Consider the following 25,247-nt stretch of genomic DNA (forward strand, 5'->3'; position numbering starts at 1 on the left):
GAGCGCCAACCAAACATACGCGTTAGAACACGTCAACCGGCGGCGAGCCCTGCCTATGCGCGCCCTCTTGTTATATCGAAGGCGACGCGATGCCGAGTCGACACGCCACGCGTTGACGCCTTTTAGCACATGCATGTGGTTAGCGTTTCGCGCACAGAAACATAGACAGACCTTTCTTTCTCTAATTATAGACGAACTTAAGTTATAGGCGAACTTAAAAACTGACCAAGTAGCTAAGCGTTGGGCCGGCCAAAATGACGCAGCACGTCCGAATCTGAGGGACACATGAAGCGGGCGCGCCTTGCAGAGCGATTAAGCCGCCCTGTTCAGCGCGGATCCCGAAGACCAGGAATGGGCCGTCCAGCAGGCCAGGGCCATCGCCGAGGACCTCGAAAGATGTTTCTCGAACGGTGGATCTCTGGCAGCCTGGCCCCGGGTACAACCGTTGGCCCAATAAAGGTTATTCAACTCAACTCAAGAAATGGGCACTTTAAATAATTTTTGCACACCACTGAAAGGGCGTAGCGGGGTGCATATGTCGCACCGTGCTCTCGCTTTAGTGCTACGACCGTATAGCCGAGATCGAACCCATGACTTCTGGTTCAGAAGTGGCAGGTATTAAAAGGGAAGTTGGTTGCTGAAATATTATTAACAACGGACATTTTTATGCAGTTCTTGACGAACTGGCATATATTACATGCTTGAAAAAAAAAAAGGTTTGCGATTCCTGTAGTGAAAGCGAAGCTGAGCGTGCACACGCAACAGTGATTATTCGTCCAATAGCAACACTGTTAACAATAGCGTTACACGCCAGATTAATGAGAACAATGATGCTTATTAGAAGTAACTGTTACGTAAATGAAAAAAAAAGTGGAAGAAAAGAAGGTCGCAGGTTCGGTTCCTGCCAGTGAAAAGCTATCTTTTCGTCCTCATTTTATTCTTGACATTTACATTACAATTACTTCGAATAACATAACCTATACGTTTCTTGGCATCCTAGCCTGTTAGTTATTATTATTATTATTATTATATTATGTACGCATGTTTCTATGTCTATTTCTCGTGTTGAATGCTCATACTAAAAAGCTAAAGGTTAGCCGTCGCCTTGTATGTGAGCCAACATCTCCTTTTACATTATACGTCATCAACAACTACAAAAGTACGTGACAATTCGTTCACGTTTAGCTTTATAATCAAACGTGAGAGGCACACTCCGACAAAACATAAGAACTTTAAAATGAAAAACGGTTCGTTTCCCGTGCTGGGGTCTTGTTTAATGTACAAGGCCTCCGTACGGGAGCCGAAGCGTCTATCTCTCTGAAGTTATTTTCATGTTTTGTCGACGCATTCATTTCACCTTTGACTAGGAGCATCGCCGACCAGGCGAGCTTTCATCAAACCCTGAATTTCAATTGACCTTTAACTTTAATTCTCACTCGGGAATCCCGGGCACAACGCACCACACGTCACTTTCAATGTCATTCGTGTTGTGAATGCAAGATTATTTTTTTTTTTACGCACGAGCCATTTAAGCTAGGCTTTAGCATTTACGGTATATGAAGCGTGTTAACTCCACTTTCCCATCCGTTGCACAGACCTTCAGCTTACCCCGAGAGCGTGCAGACGCAACACACTTATCAGTGATCTCGACCGTACAAAAAGCACACACCGATCTTGGTGAAGCCGGCCAGTATGATGAACACCGTGAAGACGAAGGGCACGCTGACGAAGTTCCACCGGATGCTGGCCACCGTCACGCCGTGGTGGCCCTCGGCGTGCTCGTGCTCGCGCTCGGCGGCGCACTGGGCCTCCACGTCGCCCACTCCGGTCTGGTGGGCGCCGACGATTTCGTCCGAGCCGTGAGAGGGCGCCGAACGGTGCGACGAACCCACGGCCGTCGCCAGCGGGTCGTCTCGACCCGACGACCTGCGGTCGGTCGGCTGGCCCACCCGGTCACCTGCACACACGTTGCAAGCCCGACGAAGTCCCTTTTATTTAAACGACTCGTTATAACTGATTGATTGATTCGTGGGGTTTAACGTCCCAAAACCACCATATGTTTATGAAAGACGCCGTAGTGGAGGGCTCCGGAAATTTCGACCACCTCGGGTTCTTTAACGTGCACCCAAATCTGAGTACACGGGCCTACAACATTTCCGCCTCCATCGGAAACGCAGCCGCCGCAGCCGGGATTTGATCCCGAAACCTGCGGGTCAGCAGCCGAGTACCTTAGCCACTAGACCACCGTGGCGGGGCGACTCGTTATAACTGACGGATTTCGGCAGCTTCGTACCCGAACAACCCGACGTATATACAGGGCGTTCCCACATAACTTGAGCCAAGAATTTGAAAGTGAAAGGCACTTAGGAGGCGAATTGAACCAAACGCAATTTACTCGCACTAGCCTGTATAGGTACTCAGGCTATTTTTATTTCTCCCTGTGTCTATCCTTCTCTCTCTTTTTACTCCCCTCTTCCCCTCCCCATGTGTAGGGTAGCAAACTGGGCGCATAGTCTAGTTAACCTCCGTACCTTTTCTACATTCCTTCTCTCCCTGTCCTTCCTCATTTATTCCTCCTCCTCCTCCTTCTCTCTCCCTCCCCCTCTCCCCATGACTAAGAAATCTTGATTACCTATTTTTAAAATTGTGAGCTGGAAACTCACAATATGAACACTGAGACGTAGGCCACTTTCAGAAACCTCCGACTAAATTGTTTCCTGTACGATACGTCTCGCGCTGTTATTTTTTTCCCACGTTGTATAAAGAAAGCCCGCGAAACGTGAAAAGAAGCCGCGTGACGGACCACGAGCGCACTGCTGTAGTGCTGCTACTACAGGCTCTCTTTACAACGTGGGAAAAATGATGCCGCAGTTATGATTACGCACTTATTCACAAACCCTGACGAAGACCGGTCCACCGGTCGAAACCGTTGGAAATAAAACTAAGACAACCGCTAAGTTGCGTCTCCTCTCTGCTCAAGTATACGTTTGGCTCATTGGAATAAATTCTTCAGTATATATATATATATATATATATATATATATATATATATATATATATATATATATATATATATATATATATATATATATATATATATATATATATATAGAGAGAGAGAGAGAGAACAGCTAAGACGAATAAAAGCAAAAAACAAAAAGAAAAAAAAAGAAAACGTTCCAGGGCTCAGATCGCTATGCGAGTGGCATCGTGCGGAGTGTACTTTTTTTCCTCAGACAAACTGTTCGACACCCCCGGGGCCCTTTGAGATGACAGCCCGAACGTGTCTTTCGATGCCACTCCTGGGAGGAGGATTCGCTTGGGACTATTGTAAGCGACCGATCTTGGGAAGAAATGGCACCGACAGAGATTACAAGTACGACAAGACGACAGCGCAGGTGACGCTAAACGGCTCCTTCTCTAAACGATGAAGTTGCCATAGCACATCCTGCATAAGTATAATCGTGACGCGTATTCACCCCAGTGCAAATGATGAAATACCAATGCCGTAATATCAGATCACGGCATCATTACAAAATCGTACCCGAGATACCATTCAACGCTACATTACCTATATGGCAAATGTCCTGCTATCAAGTCTAGTGTTTGCATTTTCCTTGGCGAGTTTTCTTTCAGTTGAAAACTTCCGACCCTATATACTGAAGCTTGACGATCACACAGCGAAAAACCGGACACGATGTAGCTAGTACATTCTCAATTTCAAATAAATAACAATTATTGGTAGCAATCGATATGATTATGAGAGACGCCGTAGTGGTAGGCTCCGAAAACTTCAACCACATTGGTTTCTTTAACGTGTGCCTAAATCTGTACACGGTCCTCTAGCATTTCATCTCTGCCGAAATGCAGCCGTCGCAGCCGGGAGTCAAACCCGCGACCATCAAGTGAGCAGTTGAGCACCATAACCATAACTCCGTTCCCGCTCAGGACCCAGCCCCGCCGCTTCTTCTGTTGACCTGATCACGCTTTGCAAGTCATCATCATCATCAGCCTGACTACGTCCACTGCAGGACAAAGGCCTCTCCCATGTTCCGCCAGTTAACCCGGTCCTGTGCTTGCTGCTGCCAATTTATACCCGCAAACTTCTTAATCTCATCTGCCCACCTAACCTTCTGTCTCCCCCTAACCCGCTTCCCTTCTCCGGGAATCCAGTTAGTTACCCTTAATGACCAGCGGTTATCCTGTCTGCGCGCTACATGCCCGGCCCATGTCCATTTCCTCTTCTTTATTTCAACTATGATATCCTTAACCCCCGTTTGTTCCTTAATCCACTCTGCTCTCTTCTTGTCTCTTAAGGTTACACCTACCATTTTTCTTTCCATTGCTCGCTGCGTCGTCCTCAATTTAAGCTGAACCCTCTTTGTAAGTCTCCAGGTTTCTGCTCCGTCGCTAAGTACCGGCAAGATACAGCTGTTATATACCTTCCTCTTGAGGGATAGTGGCAATCTACCTGTCATAATTTGAGAGTGCTTGCCGAATGTGCTCTACCCCATTCTTATTCTTCTAGTTACTTCAATCTCGTGGTTAGGCTCTGCGGTTATTACCTGCCCTAAGTAGACATAGTCTTTTACAACTTCAAGTGCACTATTACCTATCTCGAAGCGCTGCTTCTTTCCGAGGTTGATGTACATTACTTTCGTTTTCTGCAGATTAATTTTAAGACCCACCTTTCTGCTCTCCTTGTCTAACTCCGTAATCATGAGTTGCAATTCGTCCCCTGAGTTACTCAGCAATGCAATGTCATCGGCGAAGCGCAAGTTACTATGGTATTCTCCATTAACTCTTATTCCTAACTGTTCCCATTCTAGGCTTCTGAAAACCTCCTCTTAGTGAGGAGTGAGGCTCTTAGTGAGGAAACCAACCTTAGCGTAGATACAATGAATGATAATCTGACGAGTATCATTACGGAGTGTGCAGTGGAAGTTGGAGACAGGGTAGTTAGACAGGACACTGGCAAGCTTTCCCAGAAAACGAAGAACCTAATTAAGAAGCGTCATATCATGAAAGTCTCAAGTACAACAGACAAAATAGAACTGGCAGAGCTTTCGAAGTTGATTATTAGGCGCAAGGTATCCGATGTAAGAAGGTATAACATGGAGAAAATTGAACACGCTCTCAAAAACGGAGGAAGTGCCAAAGCGGTGAAGAGGAAACTTGGAATAGGCAAAAATCGGATGTATGCACTAAGGGACAAAGAAGGCAAAATAACTACCAATATGGATAGGATAGTTAAAATAGCGGAGGAGTTTTACAGAGATCTGTACAGCAGCCGGGACAACCACGACTTTAATACTATAAGAACTAGCAGCAACCCAGATGACACCACACCAGTAATGATAGAAGAAGTCAGAAAAGCTTTGGAGAGCATGCAAAGAGGCAAAGCTGCTGGTGAGGATCAGGTAACATCAGACCTGCTGAAAGATGAAGGACAGATTGTGTTAGAAAAACTAGCCACCTTGTTTACGAGGTGTCTCCTGACGGGAAGGGCACCAGAGTCTTGGAAGAACGCTAACATCATCTTAATTCATAAGAAAGGAGATGACAAGGACTTGAAGAATTACAGGCCGATCAGCTTGCTATCTGTAGTATACAAGCTATTTACAAAGGTAATTGCTAACAGAGTAAAGAAAACATAAGAATTCAATCAACCAAAGGAACAAGCAGGATTTAGAACAGGCTACTCAATAATTGGCCACATTCATACTATCAATCAGGTAATAGAGAAATGCTCAGAATATAACCAACCACTATACATAGCCTTCATAGATTACGAGAAGGCGTTTGATTCAGTAGAAATATCAGCCGTCATGCAGACACTGCAGAATCAGGGCATAGATGAAGTATATATAAACATTCTGGAAGAAATCTACAGGGGATCAACTGCCACCATAGTGCTTCATAAAGAAAGCAACAGAATACCAATCAAGAAGGGTGTAAGGCAGGGGGACACAATCTCCCCAATGCTATTTACCGCGTGCTTACAGGAGGTTTTCAGAAGCTTTACAAGTACGTTCGCTTAATGCATAAGTTCGCTTAGTACACACCTTGATGTGAATGCAATAGACCGCCCTCAAGACCCACCTCTGCGGCTATATTGTTGTCGTACAATTTCGCTTTATATGTGCCTTCACTTAAAACGAACAAACGCTTAATACGCACCTTGGTGCGAGGACTTGTTGGCAGTGGACGATGCATCCACGTTGGCCAGCGGCCTGCTGGCGTTGCGCGACAGTGTTTCCGCGGCAAAGACGCGGTCGATGGTGGCTCCGTCTGTGGCCGCTGTGGCCAGCGTGGGTAGCGGCACATCGTTCGGAGACGGAGCACCGCCGCCAGACACTGAGGCGCCGACGTGACGCCGATGCAGAGACCGGGACGACGCGTCCGCCGAACCGGACCGCTGCTCTCGCCAGGAACCTGCGTGCGTCGACGGAAGGCGTCACTTCAGTTTCGGGAAGGCTTTACATGTTTCATGAGTCGAAGGGATTTGGGAAATTTGATTTGATGATTGATTAATATGTGGGATATAACGTCCCAAAACCACCATATGATTATAAGAGACGCCGCAGTGAAAGACTCCGGAGATTTCGACCACCTGGGGTTCTTTAACGTGCGCCCAAATCTGAGCACACGGGCCTACAACATTTCCGCCTCCATCGGAAATGCAGCCGCCGGGATTCGATCCCGCGACCAGCGGGTCAGCAGCCGAGTACCTTAGCCACTAGACCACCGCGGCGGGGCGATTTGGTAGATTTGGCGAGACCGGACGATACTTCGCGAGACGATGTTGGCAGCGGCGTAAACAGGAGTGACGCAAACAATAGGACGAAGTAACAGAAGTTGGTCAAATGTCACGTGACGCTCAAATCAGAACAAGTGTGCCTTTTTCTAGGCGTACCAAAAGCAACACGTCCTCGATACCACATGACATCACCTTGTGACATCATCTTCACAGCACAAAACACCAAAATTTAGGGCGTAATTAGAGCATAATCTATGGCATACACGAGACAGCTAGTATCCCGCTCGGTCGAAACACAGCTCGAACGTAGTTCTCATTGGGTGAAACCCACGGTTGTCATCGAGCAAAAACCGCTACTCTCTCTCGGACACAGGTGTGAGTCTTATTCGTGCACATGCGTTCTCTCTTGCAATTTCTTTGGGAGTGAATGACTTCATGCCTGCAGAGACTTCTATTCAGAAAGAGCTCAGCAGGGGTTATTATGCAATGTCGCCGAAAACATAAAATAAAACCTTAAGTGTCTGACAACTATAGTGCAGAGAATGAGCTGTGTTTGTTAGCCTTTGTGGCAAAACTCCTGAAGATAACGTAAAAAGAACGGCGCCAAACTCGGCATTTTTAATCCTTCAGCTATCTCGCATGTAGGTTTTATAATCATGCGACCGGTACCTGCATCTTATGATGTGTTGCTTTCGGAAAAGCTTAGCATATCGCTAGGAACCTATCTTATTTTACAGCTCCTTATCATCACGACCAGCACCTCCTTCCGATATACGATGGAATAAATGGATGAATTCACGGGCAGTCATTACGAGGGTATGCGCAACTAAAATCTAGGCTGTACATCAACACGAGAAGAAAAAAAACCCCGAAATTTATGACGTGAGAGTTATACATGAGGACTGCCTCAGCTGCATAAAAGTGAGGCCAATTATTTAGAGAACGAACTTCATTCCGAACAGGCACGAAACCTACTCTTCGTACCAGTGCTAGTGCGAATATTACCTCAATAGTATATTCACATTTAACTGAGATGTCCTCAGGCTCTCTTATAAATTGTCTAAGAATTTTTTCTTCTAACCTTCATCTAAAAATTCGGTATAGGCCACAGTCGTGTTACTGGCCCCACCAGTTTACTTTTACAAGCCTATTGTTGTAGCTTGCTGTCCTATGGTTTTCTAATCTTATTTTCCTGGTAGACATTAAATCAGAGTTATTTACTCCGGGTCTTCGATGTCGACTAAAGATGCGCTCGTCTGGAAACAAAAAAAAAAAATGACTGCAACTCTCAGCTTCACATATATCCACAGTCCAGCTCGAAGCCTCATCAAAACAGCTCATGCTGATCGACAGAGCCCTAGAGATGGCAAATTCCACAGGGGTCCTGGACTGAGTGCTCCACCTTCGCAGGGAGAATTTCTTTGAAATAAAGCTTTCCATTGCATTCTTTCGTAGCAGTATTCCCGTTTTTCGGCCGCACGGGATCGGTACATCTTGGGGTTCGAAGAAGAAGGCGTTATGGCAGCTGCGAAGCGCGAGACACGAGCGGCCCCAGCAACGCGCTCGGTCCGTCCCCTTGTTCGCCCGTCGTGTCGAGAGACGACGACGGCCCTGACGCCAGCCTGGAGCATCCAGTCAAAGGGCCCGAGCTGCGGGGCCCGTTCCCCGGCCACCCGACGCCGGGGGGTCTGCCGCTGCCGGCTATGGCGGCCGCGGCGGTGGGCCGCGCGGGTCCCAGCCGGGGTCTGCGCGTCGCCATGTTCGGAGTGATGACGTTCATGCTGATCGCCGTCATCTCGGTCATAGTGGTCACGCTCTTCGCCGTGGTCTTCCTTTCGCGCAAGTCGCAGGATGTCGTCATGCGCCGCCTGCACCCGGACCGGCCGCCGCAGGCTATGCTGCCCTTCCAGCTGCCGCCAAAGCACCAGGCGAGTTCTTGTCCGACGCAGTTTTACGTTAATACGCAGCGATTTTTTTTCGTAGTTCCTGAGGTTGCGCGCTGAGCTCGTTGGTGATGTCACGTCAGCCGTCAGTGGCATGCGCGTCAGAGACTCGGTGTGTGCGCGCATGTGTCACTCTTGTATTAGATGCGCTGGGCCAACGGCGGTTACCATTTGTAGCCATGCCATTGTCGTTCAGAACTACAGGAGGTTAATTCGACTGTAACATCACTGGCAATGTTATGGAACCTATACAGGAAGTTCGGTCAGCAACATGTACGAATCCACGTGCCTTGTAATTGGATGTCAGCGTTTTAAACGTTCGTGCGAGCCGAGCACGATCCTGCTCGTCAAACGCGCTGCATGCAAAACACCAAAAAAATGAAAACAACTCGCGGAGCGATGCAGAACGTGTCAAGTGCACGAATAACGAGGTTTATTTCATCATTTTCACTGGTATAGCGCACCACGACAAGGAGACACACAAAGGAGAGATGCACACACACACATCTCTTCTTTGTGTGTGTCCTTGTCGTGGTGCGCTATACCAGTGAAAGTGATGAATCTCAACCAACTAGCCCGGCAACGTGCCTTAGCGAGGTTTCTTTTTTGAGACACTAAGAATCGTCCTTTATTATTCAGACCGGAAACAAAAAATCATATCACGTGGCGGGTGGTGAAATTCCTTACCGCCAGCTGGCCTCTTTACCACCTTACCCCCTGTTCCTTTGTATACCAACGCATATATACTAAAAAAAGCCTCACTAGCCTCCTTAGAATTGCAGCTGATGTGTGAGAACAAAGTATAGCGGCGTACGATGGCAACATTTGTGCCTCCTCTGCTTTATGAGGTACATTACGTTTTACTCGCTGATCCAGCACACCACGAGGTATGGAGAAGGTATAGTGGCGTTCTTTCTAATTACGATACAACAGCCTTGACCCAGCAGTCGTACCGTTCGAAAAACTAAACGCGTGCAGTACACTGTCGTTCTTTATGAAAGGGAACACGCAGTCACGTGACCTGCTCTCTCCAACGGCTGCCTATAGTATCTTGCAGCGCCTGTCCAGCCACCATAACTCGTTTTGTTTGCCAATAGATGACGCCAAATGCCAACGTCTTTTCTCTTGCTGTCGGTTGATGATGGTCCTGCAGGCAGCTGCCGCACGCGCTCACGTGTTCCCTTTCACAAAGGACGGCAGTGTACATGTGCATGCCTAATTCCCTGAATTTTGCCCTATAGTGCTTCGTATATGAACTAACACGATCCTGCATGCTTGTTATTTCCCTCTGTATTCGAATCGTCGAATAATTTGTGGACACAAACTTGAACCTGATTTAGGAGTAACTCATGACTGCGTCTGATTAGAGGGGGAGGAGTGAAAGGGTCGCTTAATTTGTCTAAGGGCGTGAAAACAGAGGCGCGGCCAGAAATTTTTCTGGGTCGTTCATACCAACTTTTATGTGGATGCGTGCGTGCCTCTGTGCGTGAGCGCATGCAAAATTACATAGCCATCCAGATGGAACCCCCCAGGCTACGCCAACGCAGGTAACGAACAACTTTTAGTATCTGGTATGACGGTCATCCTCGATCGCCCCACAGGTGCGTGTCGAGGAGCGCCTGGTGAGCCGTCGGAGGCCCATCTTCGGCAGACAGCGGCAGAAGAAAAGCGGTCGCAGGTCGCTCGCAAAGTCGGTCAGCAACCGGGCCAACAACTTCGTCGCCAGGATCCACCGTCGCCTCGGTCGCAAGCCGTTCTTCAAGCGCCAGAAGCATCGATCGCACAAGGGCAAGGCGAGGCGCAAGCAGCCTCAGAGGTCTTCCGACGACTAGGCCCCTCCATCGCGTCCCGCCCGTTTCATCCCGCTTGACAAACGGCCAGACCTGGGACTTGGATCTTGCACCGTGCCGACCACCATGTGGCCCCGGTAAAAAAAAAAAAGTGCGAAGGCATTTCCATCAGAAAGACTGACCGACTCCCGCCAAAGCGTGAAGGCATGCCCTACCTTCCACTTGGAACGCGGAGTGGTGCTTGACTACGATCGTTGAATGCAGTAATAAAAGACGGTCGTCGAGAAAAAAACGTAGATTCCACTCTATAAATACTGCAAGCGAGATGAGCTAGAAGTTCAGGGGGGGCCTGCGGTCAGATTTCCTTGAACCGGAAAGAAGCGAACGTTTAGGACAGTAGACTTGTCTTGAAGGCATCAACTGCTTTGATGTCTGCCAACTGCCTTGAAGTCAAGTTGCTGTCTTAACGAAGCCGCAAAGTTGGCTCTAGCGTCATTTCCTGTCCAAGCGATCTCTCATTGCTGCAAACGGGATAATTGTTTTTGCAACGCCAGGTCGTATGACGTGCCGTCAAATGGGTGGAGGGAAAGAGCGAGAGGAAACGAAAGTCTGCCTACTCAAACCGCACCGTAAGGGGTCTGATAGCCCTCCTCCAATGCAGGAGCAACTGGGTTCGGTTGTCACTTGTCGACGCTGACAGCCATCAAGTGACTTTTAGACATGCATTTCGATATGGGTACTGATCTGGGTTTTTGGGTATTGATTTCTCTAGAAGATGACCATGGCTTCCTACATAGCTCATTTCTATGAGGGTTGCAAGAAATAAACGCCCAGCCTCTCCTCAATTCATCACTACTACTACCCCTACTGCTACACGAAATGAGTCGTGGAGCGTCCGCCTCCAATGTCAAGATGTACTCCGTTTTATTGCCAGTGACACCGCGTACCTGTAGGTTTTCCTAGTGCGAAGAGGTGCTGAGACGCCGGGGGCATCTAACGAAATCAGGTGTTCAAACATGGGTGCATTCGTAATATCCACGCTTCCTTCAGTCGGTACAAAATTTTTTCGCTTGCCTGACTATGCAGTAACGCACATAAGCCAAAACATACCAAAAACAACTGTGGTCTCCCCCAAACGTAACACGTTTCGGTAATGTAGCAATCGTATCGGAATCCATCACATTGGATGTATACCAGTGGCACACATCTACAGGCCACAATAATCGAAATACAATAGGGCACATCTTGAATACACTGTAAAAAAAAAGAAACCTCTTGCCCTTTTTGGTGAGTTCCGGCAAGCAGTCAAAGTAGTATAGTTCTCTTCTAAAACAAGCTTTCATTTTTTTTTGCAGACCATAATACTCTTTTTTGTCCACTATCCTTGGAGAGTTATCCTAAGAGAATCACATAAAAGTCGCGACTCATTGAATATGTCAACGGGCAATCCTTTCCTTTTCAGAGGGTACATGATATTCGAGCGTCATGAGGATGTCGTGTCAAGTGTTGCCCTGGAACTGTGGAGCTTGGACGTCGCGATTCTGTCGTCCCATTTTTCACGCTGCGTGCCGATTGCTTTAAATAAGCGTAGCAACCTTCTAAACTTTAAATTTAAAGCTCCTTCACAGCAAGAGCCCGGCGCAGCATGCAATGATACGGCAAAGTATAATAAAATCAAAAGAGAAGAACATCCGAGATTATGATTAGGATGATAGTGCTTCTGGGACGACTGGAACCCGCCAACTCAAGGAAATAGTCAAGAGTCGTACGGATCATATGGTGTTAATGTTTATTTTTTACCTGATATTCTAGATGAGCGTTAAACGAAAACACAAGCTTGTGAAAATGTCGTTTTTGCTACACCCTAAAAAAAAAACAGTAGTAATGCTTCGTGATTTTTAGTGAGGTCCCAACTGTACGAAAAACATACAAAAAATAAACAGAACAAAAATAAAAAAATAGGCGAGGACAGGTAAACAACAGCAAAAAAAGAAAAAAAAAACGAACAGGACACCACGCGCGCATACCACCAACTGCCTATTTTTGTAATGGAAGCGCTTTTTTTGTTTTAATCAACAACTGTAGCAAGCGACCAAGTCGTCACAAAAACACACGTGCACATAAACGTACGGACGAATTTCGCGGACTTAACAGCGTCTCAAAAAAGGCAACAATGGACACTATACGCCATGTAGTTCTCTCTAAAACATGCACCTTCATTTGTGGCTCATACCCACTGTAAGGGACTGGCCAAGACTTGAGTGGTCTTATAAATATTGTGTGGAATTTCAAATAAAGGAGGTTGTATAATGAAAAACATTACAAATTTTATAATGAATCTATTATATAACTCAAATGTACAAAATATATTGATCTTTTATTAGTAATAGACAAATAAATGAATAGCCCATTAAAAAACAAATAAATCAAATGAAATTTATGCATGTGTCGACTGAGAACAAGGTTTTCGTAGTACCCGTCCTTTTATTTACTATTTTCTTACAGTAAATGTGTTGTGGTCGAGGTCCACCATGTGTCGAAGATAAAGAAGTATCATCATCAAGAAGTGGAACGCATCAAGCGGTCGGTACCGGAAACGGTACCTTCCGGTACCTTCAGAACATTCTCAACAGATGATTAACAAGAGAAGATTAATCGTGCCCAGCAGCTGCGCTGTGAGCCAGCCTAGTGCCACTTTGAGCAAGTTTTACTCTATTTCGAGCAGCCGGAATACTAGGTGTACTGTATTTCATATGCTACCATTACCGATTAGGTTACCGGCTCAGCTCTAAGTATATTGTCCCGACGTCGAAACAGAGGTCTTGCGGCAGAAACTGAGACACCAGAAGCAGGTAGGTTCTTTTAATAGAACGCGCAAGAGAGTTCTTCTTTTTCATCCATTTCATAGTACTTCATGGCACATGCACAACTGTCATTGTCTTTCTTTTTGACAAGCACGTGACATTTGCCTCCCTCCGAAAGAGGCATCGTCCCGATGCGCAACCTAGGCGCTCTACCAGGCGTATGAAGTGGTCGCGTCAACTGGATAAATACGGTTTCATACGCACGACGTGTACGACTTCGGGTAAATGATTTTGACGCTTAGAACTACAATCAGTGTCAGGAACAACTTCATAGTTCACGTCGTTCAAGCGTCGCGTGACGCTGTATGGGCCAAAGTATCGTCTTAGCAGTTTTTCCGACAGTCCACGTCGACGTATCGGAATCCAGACTCAGACCTTGTCGCCTGGTGTGTAGCTTATGAACTTGTGTCGGGGGTCGTACCGTTGTGCATCTTGATGCTGTTGATGACAGATGCGCACACGCGCGAGCTGTCTGGCTTCCTCGGCGCGCTGAGTGAACTCTTCGGCGTCCACATGGATGTCGTCACACTCATGCGGCAACATGGCGTCCAACGTTGTCGTGACTTCGCGACCATAGATCAGACTGAACGGCGTCATTCCAGTGGTTTCTTGTCGAGCGGTATTATAGGCAAAGGTCACGTACGGCAATATCTGATCCCAGTTTTTATGCTCTGTGTCAACGTACATGCTGATCATGTCTGTGAGGGTCCTATTGAGGCGCTCTGTCAGTCCGTTTGTCTGCGGATGGTAAGCCGTTGTTTTCCGGTGAGCTGTACCGCTGATTCTGAGAACTGACTCCAAAAGTTCTGCGGTGAAGGCAGGTCCTCTGTCTGTGATCACTGCTGTCGGAGCGCCATGCCGAAGGACGATGTTTTCGATGAAGAACTGAGCGGCCTCTGCTGCTGTGCCGCGCTGCATAGCTTTAGTCTCCGCATAACGGGAGAGGTAATCGGTGGCCACGATTATCCATCTGTTACCTGTTGTGGAAGTTGGAAAGGGGCCCAGGAAATCCATTCCAATCAGAGTGAACGGCTTCGCTGGTGCTAGGACTGGATGTAAGAGACCGGCTGGCTTGCTGGGAGGTGCTTTGCGTCTTTGGCAGTCGGTGCAAGTTCGCACGTGATGGTTAACATCAGCGGGTAACTTTGGCCAGTAGTACTTGCATCGCAGTCGGCACAATGTTCGGGTGTAGCCTAGATGACCAGAAGTTGCTTCATCATGGCACGCTTCCATAATTTCCTTTCGAAGAGAGGCAGGCACGACGAGCAAGTGCGGGTTGCCGGTTGGTGAGAAGTTTCTCTTATAGAGAACATCATTTCTCAAGCAAAAAGATGGCAGTCCTCTGGCAAATAACCGCGGCACGTCCTTACGTCGTCCTTCTAAATATTCAATGAGTGGTAACAGCTCGGGATCACTGCGCTGCTCCTGTGCAATAGTGGCCGTGTTGACGACTCCCAAGAATGCCGCGTCGATGTTTTCGTCATCACGACCGACAGTCTCCACTGGCGACCGTGAGAGACAAAAGTTATGTTGAGGCAGTGATAAAAGAACATAAAATAATGTGCCTCTGCCCGTGCCACCGTGGAACCGTGGGACCGTGAGAGACAGTCGGCGTCGGTGTGCCGCTTCCCAGATTTATAGACGATGGTCATGTCGAACTCTTGAAGCCTTAGGCTCCAGCGCGCCAAACGGCCAGATGGATCTTTAAGGTTGGTGAGCCAGCACAAGGAGTGATGGTCGCTAACAACCTTGAAGGAGCGGCCGTACAAATATGGACGAAATTTGATGACCGCCCACACCACGGCGAGACACTCCTTCTCGGTAGTCGAGTAGTTCTCCTCCGTGCGAGAGAGAGTTCTGCTGGCGTAGGCTATTACTCTTTCACAGCCGTCTTGCCACTGCACCAGAACGGCACCCAGACCTACATTGCTGGCGTCAGTGTGAAGTGCTGTAGGGGCTTCCTGGTCGAAGTGCGCGAGGACTGGAGGTGTTTGCAGGCGTTGTCGTAGTTCATTGAACGCCATTTGCTGTTGTTCACCCCAAAAGAAGGGGACGTCCTCACGTGTGAGTCGTGTCAATGGCGCCGCAATAGACGAAAAGTCCTCAATAAAATCGCCGGTAATAGGCACACAACCCTAAAAAGCGTCTCACGGCCTTTTTGTCGCATGGTGCAGGAAATTGCGCTACGGCGTCTATTTTGGCCGGGTCAGGTCGAACACCCTCGTGACTGACGACGTGGCCTAGGAAGTTGAGTTCGTTAAAACCAAAATGACATTTTTCCGGTTTTAAAGTAAGGCCGGCCGAACGTATGGCTTGGAGGACGGTGAATAAACGGCTGAGATGTTCCTCGAATGTTGCTGAGAATACAATAACATCGTCGAGATAGACCAAGCATGTTTGCCACTTCAGGCCTGATAGTACGGTGTCCATGAGACGTTGAAAAGTGGCTGGCGCCGAGCACAACCCAAAAGGAAGCACCTTAAATTCGTAGAGGCCGTCGGGCGTCACGAAGGCCGTTTTTTCACGATCTCTCTCGTCGACTTCTATCTGCCAGTAGCCGCTTCGGAGGTCCATTGAAGAGAAATAGCGCGCATGACGCAGCCGATCGAGTGAATCGTCTATGCGGGGCAGTGGATAGACGTCTTTCTTCGTGACTTGGTTCAACTTGCGATAATCAATACAGAAGCGCAAGCTGCCGTCTTTTTTCTTGACCAAAACCACGGGGGACGCCCAAGGACTTTTCGAAGGTTGTATGACGTCATCCGCGAGCATCTTGTGTACTTGCTTCTGAATCTCTTCGCGCTCTTTCGGAGACACACGGTAGGGGTTTTGCCGAATTGGTCGCGTGTTGTCTTCAGTAATGATGCGGTGCTTGGTCAATGGTGTTTGCTGTACCTTTGACGTACGCGAAAAGCAGTCTTCGAATTGGTGTATAAGTTCAAGCAGGCGCTTCCTATCAGAGGGCGGTAGCGTAGAGCAGATGTCCACCGACAAAGTTGTCGAGGCGGGGACAGCCGCGTCATCTGGTTGCAAGGTAAAACAATCCCCGGCTTGGTCTACATCGTCGTAGTAGGCAATTGCGGTACACTTCTGGATTTGACGGCGCTCGTTGCTGAAGTTTGTGAGCAGCAATTCCGCCTGTCCACCAGTAAGCGCCAGGACGCCCCTCGCGATGGAAATGCCTTGCGTGAGCAAAAGAGTGACTATGTGCTCCGCTATCACATCTTTATAGCAAGGATACCCACTGGACACCGACACAAGGCAGCAGGATCTCGGTGGGAGTGTCACATCGTCGGCTATTCGCAAACGGCCGCGTGGTTCTTCACTGCTGTTGTCGGCATAAGGATGAGCGCAAAACGTCACCATACGTTGAGGAATGTTGATAACAGCGCCATGATCTTGAAGAAAATCCATGCCCAAAATTAACTCTTTACAGCAGTCTGGCAACAGGACGAAAGTGGCCACGAAGGTAGAATCTCCGATGCGAAGTCTAGTGGTGCATTTACCCGTGGGTGTCATCAGCTGACCACCAGCACTCCTTATGTGCGGCCCTGTCCACGGTGTCTTGACCTTCCTGAGGCGGTCGGCGAGCTCTTGTCGCATGATTGAGAAGTCGGCGCCAGTGTCGACCAGTGCTGTAACGTGATGTCCGTCAATGAGAACGCTCAGATCGGCACGTACAACTTCTTCAGCATTATTATTCGTCGTCGTATTCATCGTCGTTGTCGTCATACCTTTTTGCGATGATTGGGGGAACTTTTCAGTGTGTCGACGATTGGCAACCTTGCCCCCCGAGGTCGCATCAGTTAGTTTCCCCGGCGCGGGCTAGGCGAACGGCCTCTGGTGACGTCCGCGTAGCTCTGAGGGAAGTCACGGTGACGCGCAGGTGATGGAGAGCGCCAGCGACGCGGTGGGGTTGCTTGAGCAGGCGATAGTTGATTGGCATCGTGGGCACGACGGTCTTCGGAGCGGGAAGAAGCGGGACGAGAAAAGTTCCCGAACCCAGAATCGCCGTGACGGCAATAGCGGGCAATGTGACCGGGTTCTCCGCAGCGGTAGCAAATAGGTCGACGGTCGGCCATGCGCCACAAGTCAGTTCGGCGAACTGGTGGTCGTCTCGTAGAATCTCGTTGCCACCAAGGTACGGCAGTGGGTTGTGGCTGGAATGGCGTCGCCACAAATGTCGGTGGAGGACGACGGACTACATCAGCGTAGCTCGCTGGATGTGGCTCAGGATTTGGCGCGGGTGGTGTAATGGCTTGCCTCAACTCCTGGCGGACGATTTCGGCAACAGATGCGACTGGCGGTTGGGCAGGGGGAACGCAGAGGGCCCGAAGTTCCTCACGCAGTATTTCTCTAATCATTTGCCGCAGGGAACTTTCGCATACGGCAGTGTTCTGAGCTGCAGCACTTACTGCCGTGTGGTTCTGCAGGCGGTCAAAGTGTCGGCGTCGTTGTTGCAGCGCGCGCTCGATGACTGTCGCCTCTCTTACGAATTCATCTACAGTTGTAGGTGGATTTCTTACGAGGCCCGCAAACACTTGTTCCTTAACACCCTGCATCAGGTGACGCACCTTCTTCGCCTCGGGCATGTCAGGGTCAGCTCGTCGAAACAGACGGATCATACCCTCTGCGTACATGGCGGCTGTTTCATTAGGTTTTTGCACGCGTGCCTCAATCACTTGCTGTGCGCGATCCCGTCGGTCCGAGTTCAAAAATGTAGCGAGGAGCTTTCGACGGAAGTCTTCCCAAGATTGGAATGTAGCCTCGCGGTTCTCATACTACGTGCGAGCGCTATCTTCCAGTGCGAAATAGGCACGGCCAAGTTTGTGCTGTTCGCTCCAGTTGTTGGATACAGCGACCCGTTCGAACTGTTCGAGCCAGTCTTCGACATCCTCGTACTCTTCCCCACGGAAAACTTTAGGAACGCGAGGATGTTCAAGAGTTACCTGCGAGGGAAGAGTGGTCTGCGATGGCGGGATAACCGTGGATGTCGTAGGAGCTGCCATGCTGGAAAGAGGCGGAACAGGTGCGGACTCTGGACTTAGGCCTAGTAGGCGCCGACTGAATCGGTGCACTGGAGTCGTGACGAGGGGCTGAGTCTCTGGACTAGGTGAACGGGTCCGAGTAAGACTGTCCTGCATCAGGGTGTAGGCTCCAGCACCTCCACCAGTGTCCCGACGTCGAAACAGAGGTCTTGCGGCAGAAACTGAGACACCAGAAGCAGGTAGGTTCTTTTAATAGAACGCGCAAGAGAGTTCTTCTTTTTCATCCATTTCATAGTACTTCATGGCACATGCACAACTGTCATTGTCTTTCTTTTTGACAAGCACGTGACAATATTGTTACGCACAAGGAGGACCAGGACGTATACGGCTGAAGGGGCCGTTTATTTTGGTCGCGAAGAAAAACGCCGGAGCGGCCAACAGGCTGACGATCGCAGTGTCGTCGTCTTCCTTCTTTCTCCAGCTTGGGGCAGCCAGCATGTTCACCCATCTTCGTTTTCTTCCCAGGCATGCGCAACATTCTTCCCCTCGCAGACGAAGCTCGCCGGGGCAGGTGATTGATTCACCTTGGTGTGTACAACTTCAGTCGAGCGACATGGACTGCTTGGGTTTTAGCGGCTCTTCTACCACTTCTGGTGAGGCGAGCTATTGTGTAGTTGACTTCAGTGATTTTGTTGAGAACAACAAACGGTCCGCCATATGTGGCCAAGAACTTTTGGTATAACCCGCGTGTTCGTACCGGAGTCCAAAGCCACACTAAGTCACCTGGATGGTAAGTTACAGGCCGGTGGCGGACGTCGTAGCGTGCCTTCGATTTTTTCTGTGATGCCAAAGTGCGTAGACGAGCAATACGACGCGCCTCTTCTGCAAGGCAGCGGATTTCGGTGACTGAGAGGTTCTCGTGCGCCGAGAATGGCAAAACTGTGTCGAGTGTGTGCCGTGGCGGTCGTGCGTACATCAAGAAAAAGGGGCTATAGCCTGTTGTCTCGTGCTTAGCGGTGTTGAACGCGTACGTTATAAATGGTAGCACGTCATCCCAGTTCTTGTGGTCGGATGCCACATACATAGAGATCCTGTTTACAATTGTGCGGTTGGTGCGCTCCGTGAGCCTATTTGTGTGCGGATGGTATGGCGAAGAGTGACGAAGGCGGGACTCACTCAATCGAAGCAGCTCTTCTACTATATCTGCTGCAAATTGTCATCCGCGATCACTGATGATAACGTGAGGTGGGCCATGTCGGAGAATAACGTGCTGTAGCAGGAACACAGAAACGTCGCTGGCAGTTGCGGTTGGTATGGCCGCCGTCTCGCAGTAACGCGTGAGGTAATCGACGTATACAATTATCCAGCGATTGCCCTTAGCCGACTTTGGAAAAGGGCCCCCGATGTCAATGCCCACTAATTGGAAAGGTGTGCTTGGAGGTGGCAAGGGCTGTAGAAAACCAGCCGGAGCAGTAGATGAGCGCTTGTGGCGTTGACACAGCGTGCAGCTGGCCACATACTGTCGGGACTGACTGTCGCATTCCCGGCCTATAAAAGCGTTCCTTAGCACGGTAAAGCGTCTGCGCAGAACCTAAATGTCCGGACGTAGGATAGTCGTGCATAGCACTTAAAATCGCTGTCCGAAGGCTTTCCGGCACCACCAGGAGGAAACGTTCGCCAGTGCTGGAAAAGTTCTTCTTATACAGGAGTCCGTCGCGCACACAGAAATGGCATGCCGTAGAAGCTGTGCAGAGAGATGATAGCCTGGTGTCCTTTCGCTGTTCATCTTTGAAAGTACTGAGGTCGGGAAACTTTGGTGACACAGAAGCTACGAGGTGGCCGAGGTCACCGGCGTCACACTCTGTAGAGCTCAGTGGCATGCGCGAAAGGCAATCTGCGTCGGCGTGTCGTCGACCACTTTTGTACGAGACTATAAAGTTCGCGAAGAGAAACGCCGGAGCGGCCAACAGGTTGACGATCGCAGTGTCGTCGTGTTCCTTCTTCCTCCAGCTTGGGGCAGCCAGCATGTTCACCCATCTTCGTTTTCTTCTCAGGCATGCGCAACATTATTATACAGGCGAAAAAATGCATTTCACTGACGTGAACGCTTACGAGATTCCTACATGAAAATCTAAATTCCTCTCTCGCCCTCCCCCTTCTCTTTTTGTCAAGTGTTCATGGAATTCCAAGCGTTACCGGACGAACCAGGAAAAGCTCATTCCCTCGTACAGAAATCGCACGGCGGGCGTAGCGTGAAGAATTCGGCGAACTCTGTTGGCAGGAAAGTAGAAAGGGGCGGGTGAGCAGACTGGCATGGAGGAAAATAAATTAGATTTTTTTTTAAATTGTTGTTGTAAATAACGAACGAGGAGCATGCACCGCCTGGCATGAAGGCCTCATTGGACCTGCCAACGGCAGGCAAGCGAGCGGAGAATGACCACAAAAAAGGACAACATTTTGAGGGCAAGCGCCATGACCCTGGGGAACCACCAACCAACGAACTTCGGACTCATTTGCATAGCAATCTTGTTTGCATAACAATAGAGTACACGTGCCACCCTCATCGCGCGCACGTGCTTGGAGCTTCCATCCTATGCTTCAAGAGAAAAAAAGAAAATTAAATGTGCCGAGAGTAGCGGCACGTTCCCCATGAAATTAAACCCCACCTTCACTAAAACGGTCAGTGAGGCTCGTTAACTCAGGTTTGAACTCTGTGCTGAGTGATGTCGAGTTTCTAAACAGTTGCACGTACAGATGGTGTTGTGAGGCTCCCTGAAGGAGCCTCACAACACTTTTTGAGAGGAGGGTCACAAAACGCTATTGATCGGTAGTTGAGGCTGGTGAAAACGTCTTAGCTAAATCGTAGAGCAAGTCACGCAGCCCGGAATCAACATTTGATTTTCAAAGTCAGCTAGACGCCATTCACTCTGCGCTCGATAAAGGATGTCATAAGCCAAAACGGCGCATCATCAAACACGAAGTTCGTGGTCATTGGTGGATTTTAGCCTTTTTTTGAGCATCGCGAGCTGCATTGTTACAGCAGCAGCCGCGGGATGCCACGACGTCCCACGCTGCACCTACGGTAATCGTTAGAGGGGCGTTGGACAGATTACGGAGGGGTTGCACGTGGGCGGGGTCCCCGAGATGGCGCCAGCGTCGGAACGCCAGTGAGTCCGTCCAGGTGGTCTCCACGTAGGCACTCCTCCGCATTCAATCCGTACACACGGCAGCATCATGCACACTGCACATCATGCAACCTCTCGTCGCCGCTCACCGTTTCAATGGAACCGATAAAGCACCACACCAGAGAACATCTCCGCCACCGTGGACCACAGTGGTGGCGGCGTACGCCGCTAGCGCCCCAAGCGGATGACACCGTTTGCAAGCTTCCTAAAGGTTTCTGATGTTAAAATGAAAGGTTATTCGAAGTCTTGGCGCGCGCTGATGGACGGACGTAGCTTCTCGCCCCTTAATGATCCCCCCTTCCCTGAATAGCTTTCAGCACGATCGCCTCGCTGGTACGAAAGGAGAGAAAAAGCTTATGAGATTTGCAAGAGAAGAAAATTTATTCATATGAGAGCTTTGTATGATTATGAAAGAATTTTCATTCGCGTTGCCGAAAGAAAACGAGCGCTTGGTGAGGCGTTTTACCCAGGGATGTTTAAATTAAACCTCCTTCGCTTTTACCACGACTCTAACGCGTCGCCTTGGGACGAGTTTCATTAGGAGTCGCGCATTTTTTTTCGTTTTTTTTTATTTTGTCGCGTCTTTAACCCGCTAAAAATGAAATTTTTCATCTTGTGCGAGTAATTCCAGTCATTTCGCGCACGTTCGAAATGTAACGAAACGTAACTGACGATTCAACTCACAATGCGTGCTGTCGGCGCGTTCCGTTAGTCGCACACACAGACGTGGCATACGGCGTTACTGTCGGGTTCCTGGACTTTCAGTAACATTAGAAACAGGGGCATGTGATGGCGATTAGGTGGCATGGCCGCGGTACGGGCAGAAATAAATGTTTCGCAGTTACATGCGTAGTTAAGCACTGCACTAATTACATGCGCGTGGCAGAGTGTTCGAGATAAGTGACGCGCACGTTTTGAAGATACCTTTATTATTTGAGTTGAATGAAACGCTCTTATTGTTATTTTTTAACAGCGAGACACGCGGGGAGCGCAACGAATATAGACATCGCATTTTGTTTTCTGTCTCCAATAATTCTGCGCTGAATGTTTCTAGTGAAGAATTAATGCTGTAATAAACACACACACATACATACATACATACATACATACATACATACATACATACATACATACATACATACATACATACATACATACATACATACATACATACATACATACATACATACATACATACATACATACATACATACATACATACATACACACATACATACATACATACATACATACATACATACATACATACATACATACATACATACATACATACATACATACATACATACATACATACATACATATATACATGCATGCATACATTGCATACATACATACATACATACACTTTTTTCACTAGACCTAGCCATTGAATACCTACACAATAAAAGAGGAGTACTCAGTCCTCCACGGTGCGCAATGTTATGTCCTACCTTCGAGTACTATGAAATTCTGTGCGGCTTATAGATATAATGCAGACTATAGTAGCAAACTTTACACTTCCGCTGCTTGGCGTTGATAGCAGTGTCATTTAGACATCAGGCTGTCATAATCGCATATGCAAACGCGCGCATGCTTCTAAGCTCTCCTAGTACAGAAGGTAAACGAGAGCGCTTAAACGTACCTTTTAAGGACGCTCCAAGAGATTCTCACTCTGTTGGGTAACGGGTTCATTAGCAACGCCTTTCAGCTAAGTGCCCTTCCTGTGGCTAACAGCCTATAACAGCCTGATAGTACGGCGCGGCTCTTCGCTAACGTTTGCGTTAAAGAGAGCTCGTAAAACGGGGGAAAAAAAAAGAAAGGCTCCTGATTGAAGCAAGTGAGCGACGAACAATGCCACAGGGACTCGCAACCAAGATTTTGTTCGGCTGCAGTGTAGGCGCTGCAGCTAACGAGCGCGGGCCATTCGCTTAAATAGTGATGTGGGTGTTTTGACCGGCTGGTTATCTTTCGTGATACTAGTCGTTTCTTTGTTATTGTTTCTTTCTATTGTCGCGGTATACATTTAGGTTAACCGCAACAGGCAAACGTTGTTTAGTGCCTACAAACGCCATCTCGATATACGGCGCAGGAAAGGGCGTAAAACTGAAACCACTAGCGCGGAGCTTGACTGCAAGTTAGCTGCAGCTCAACTTCGCAATCTAGATACGTGCTCGCACTAGCTGGACTACCTACACTGAAACAAATTTGTTACTAACAGTTGATAAGTAAATACCGATAAACTGATATGTCTCTGTACACATTTGCATGTAATTTTGTTATGTTTGAATGCACTTTATAATAGAAAATAATATAGACACGAAGAAAGAACATATATGGACTATCACTAGACTTTGCTGGAATTTCACTGTACACGCATGATATGCAGCGATAACTACCACAAAAATCACCTAAACTGACTGAAGCATTGCTATTAAGCGTAGATCCACGCGTACCAAGCTATGTGTAGTGCATGCACTCTTGCTATAAGCTTAACTTTTTTTGTGTGTGTATGAGAGCTGAGAGCACGCTTACGAGCGAGTCTGAGTCTAATTAAGTCAGTCTAGTTAAGGAACTTTTGGTGAGTATGAGTCCTAATGAGTCTGGATAAAGAAGATATGCGAGTCTGAGTCCGAGTGAGTCTATAGATAAAGAAGTTTGGTAAGTCTGTGTGCGAGTGAGTCTGTATGAAGAAGATTATAGTGATTGATTGATTGATTGATTGAGTGATTGATTAATATGTGGGGTTTAACGTCCCAAAACCACTATATGATTATGAGAGACGCCGTAGTGGAGGGCACCGGAAATTTAGACCACCTGGGGTTCTTTAACGTGCACCCAAATCTGAGCACACGGGCCTACAACATTTCCGCCTCCATCGGAAATGCAGCCGCCGCAGCCGGGATTCGAACCCGCGCCCTGCGGGTCAGCAGCCGAGTACCTTAGCTACTAGACCACCGCGGCGGGGCAAGGTTATAGTGAGTCCGAGTCCGAAAGAGCCTGGATAAAGAACATTTCAGTGAGTCTGAGTCCAAGTGGGTTTGTGTAACGAAGTTTTTGGCGAGTCTAAATAAAGAAGTTTGGTCAGTCTGGATAAAGAAGTTTTTGGTGAGTATGATTGCGAGTGAGTCTGCATAAAGAACACTTTTTGGTGAGTAAGTCCAAGTGAGTCTAAATAAAGAAGCTTCCGGCAAGTCTGAATCTATAGTGAGCCTAGATAGAGAATATTTGGACGAGTCTGAATCCGGAGAAAGAGGATTTGGTGAGTCCGAGTGAGTCTGGACAAAACAAATTTTGGTGAGTCCGAGTTAGATCCACTTTTTATGCCGACTTCAACCCATGTTTACAGCCCTTTAGGCACATACAAACAAATGGTCTCGCATAGACTAAAATAAAGCCGCGATTCTTCGCATACATACGATTCTACCACACCATTTTCTTTATTCTAACCCAAACTATGTTTTTTGTCGCGAGCAGCCCCCATTTCTAGGAGCAATTCGACATCATACGACCGCACGTAATTATCGCCACGGCCTATATTTAAATATTTTACATAAAAAACGAGAAAGTGAAGGCGTAGATCATTAGGGTATTTTTCGCCAAAATATCCTTGCTGTTTACGTGGTTCTCGTGGGCACTACCCCCGAAATCAAAATGAATAGGACACAAGATACGAAGATGATGAGTACGTTTGCGTAACCCATATCTCAACGATAG

The 25,247-nt window shown here is 48.2% G+C and overlaps 2 protein-coding genes across 7 annotated transcripts in view; one reads left to right on the top strand and one right to left on the bottom strand.

The window, feature by feature from the left end:
* Positions 1-25,247, bottom strand: part of LOC119176890 (uncharacterized) — a 326,865-nt gene that overhangs the window by 136,050 nt on the left and 165,568 nt on the right. For all 6 annotated transcript variants that reach the window (XM_037428242.2, XM_037428235.2, XM_075889209.1 and 3 more), the window contains exons 3-4: positions 6,181-6,435; positions 1,670-1,957 (exon numbers count right to left, since the gene is read on the bottom strand). In XM_037428242.2, the coding sequence (XP_037284139.2) occupies positions 1,670-1,957; positions 6,181-6,435 (543 nt within the window). The remainder of the gene's footprint in view (positions 1-1,669; positions 1,958-6,180; positions 6,436-25,247) is intronic.
* Positions 8,271-15,709, top strand: LOC142803669 (uncharacterized). Its single transcript, XM_075889198.1, has 2 exons — positions 8,271-8,688; positions 10,305-15,709. The coding sequence occupies exons 1-2, from the start codon at positions 8,464-8,466 to the stop codon at positions 10,533-10,535; spliced, it is 456 nt and encodes a 151-aa protein (XP_075745313.1). The 5' UTR covers positions 8,271-8,463; the 3' UTR covers positions 10,536-15,709.

The sequence above is a fragment of the Rhipicephalus microplus genome, chromosome 3, assembly GCF_043290135.1.
Source record: "Rhipicephalus microplus isolate Deutch F79 chromosome 3, USDA_Rmic, whole genome shotgun sequence".
Taxonomy (NCBI): Eukaryota; Metazoa; Arthropoda; class Arachnida; order Ixodida; family Ixodidae; genus Rhipicephalus; species Rhipicephalus microplus.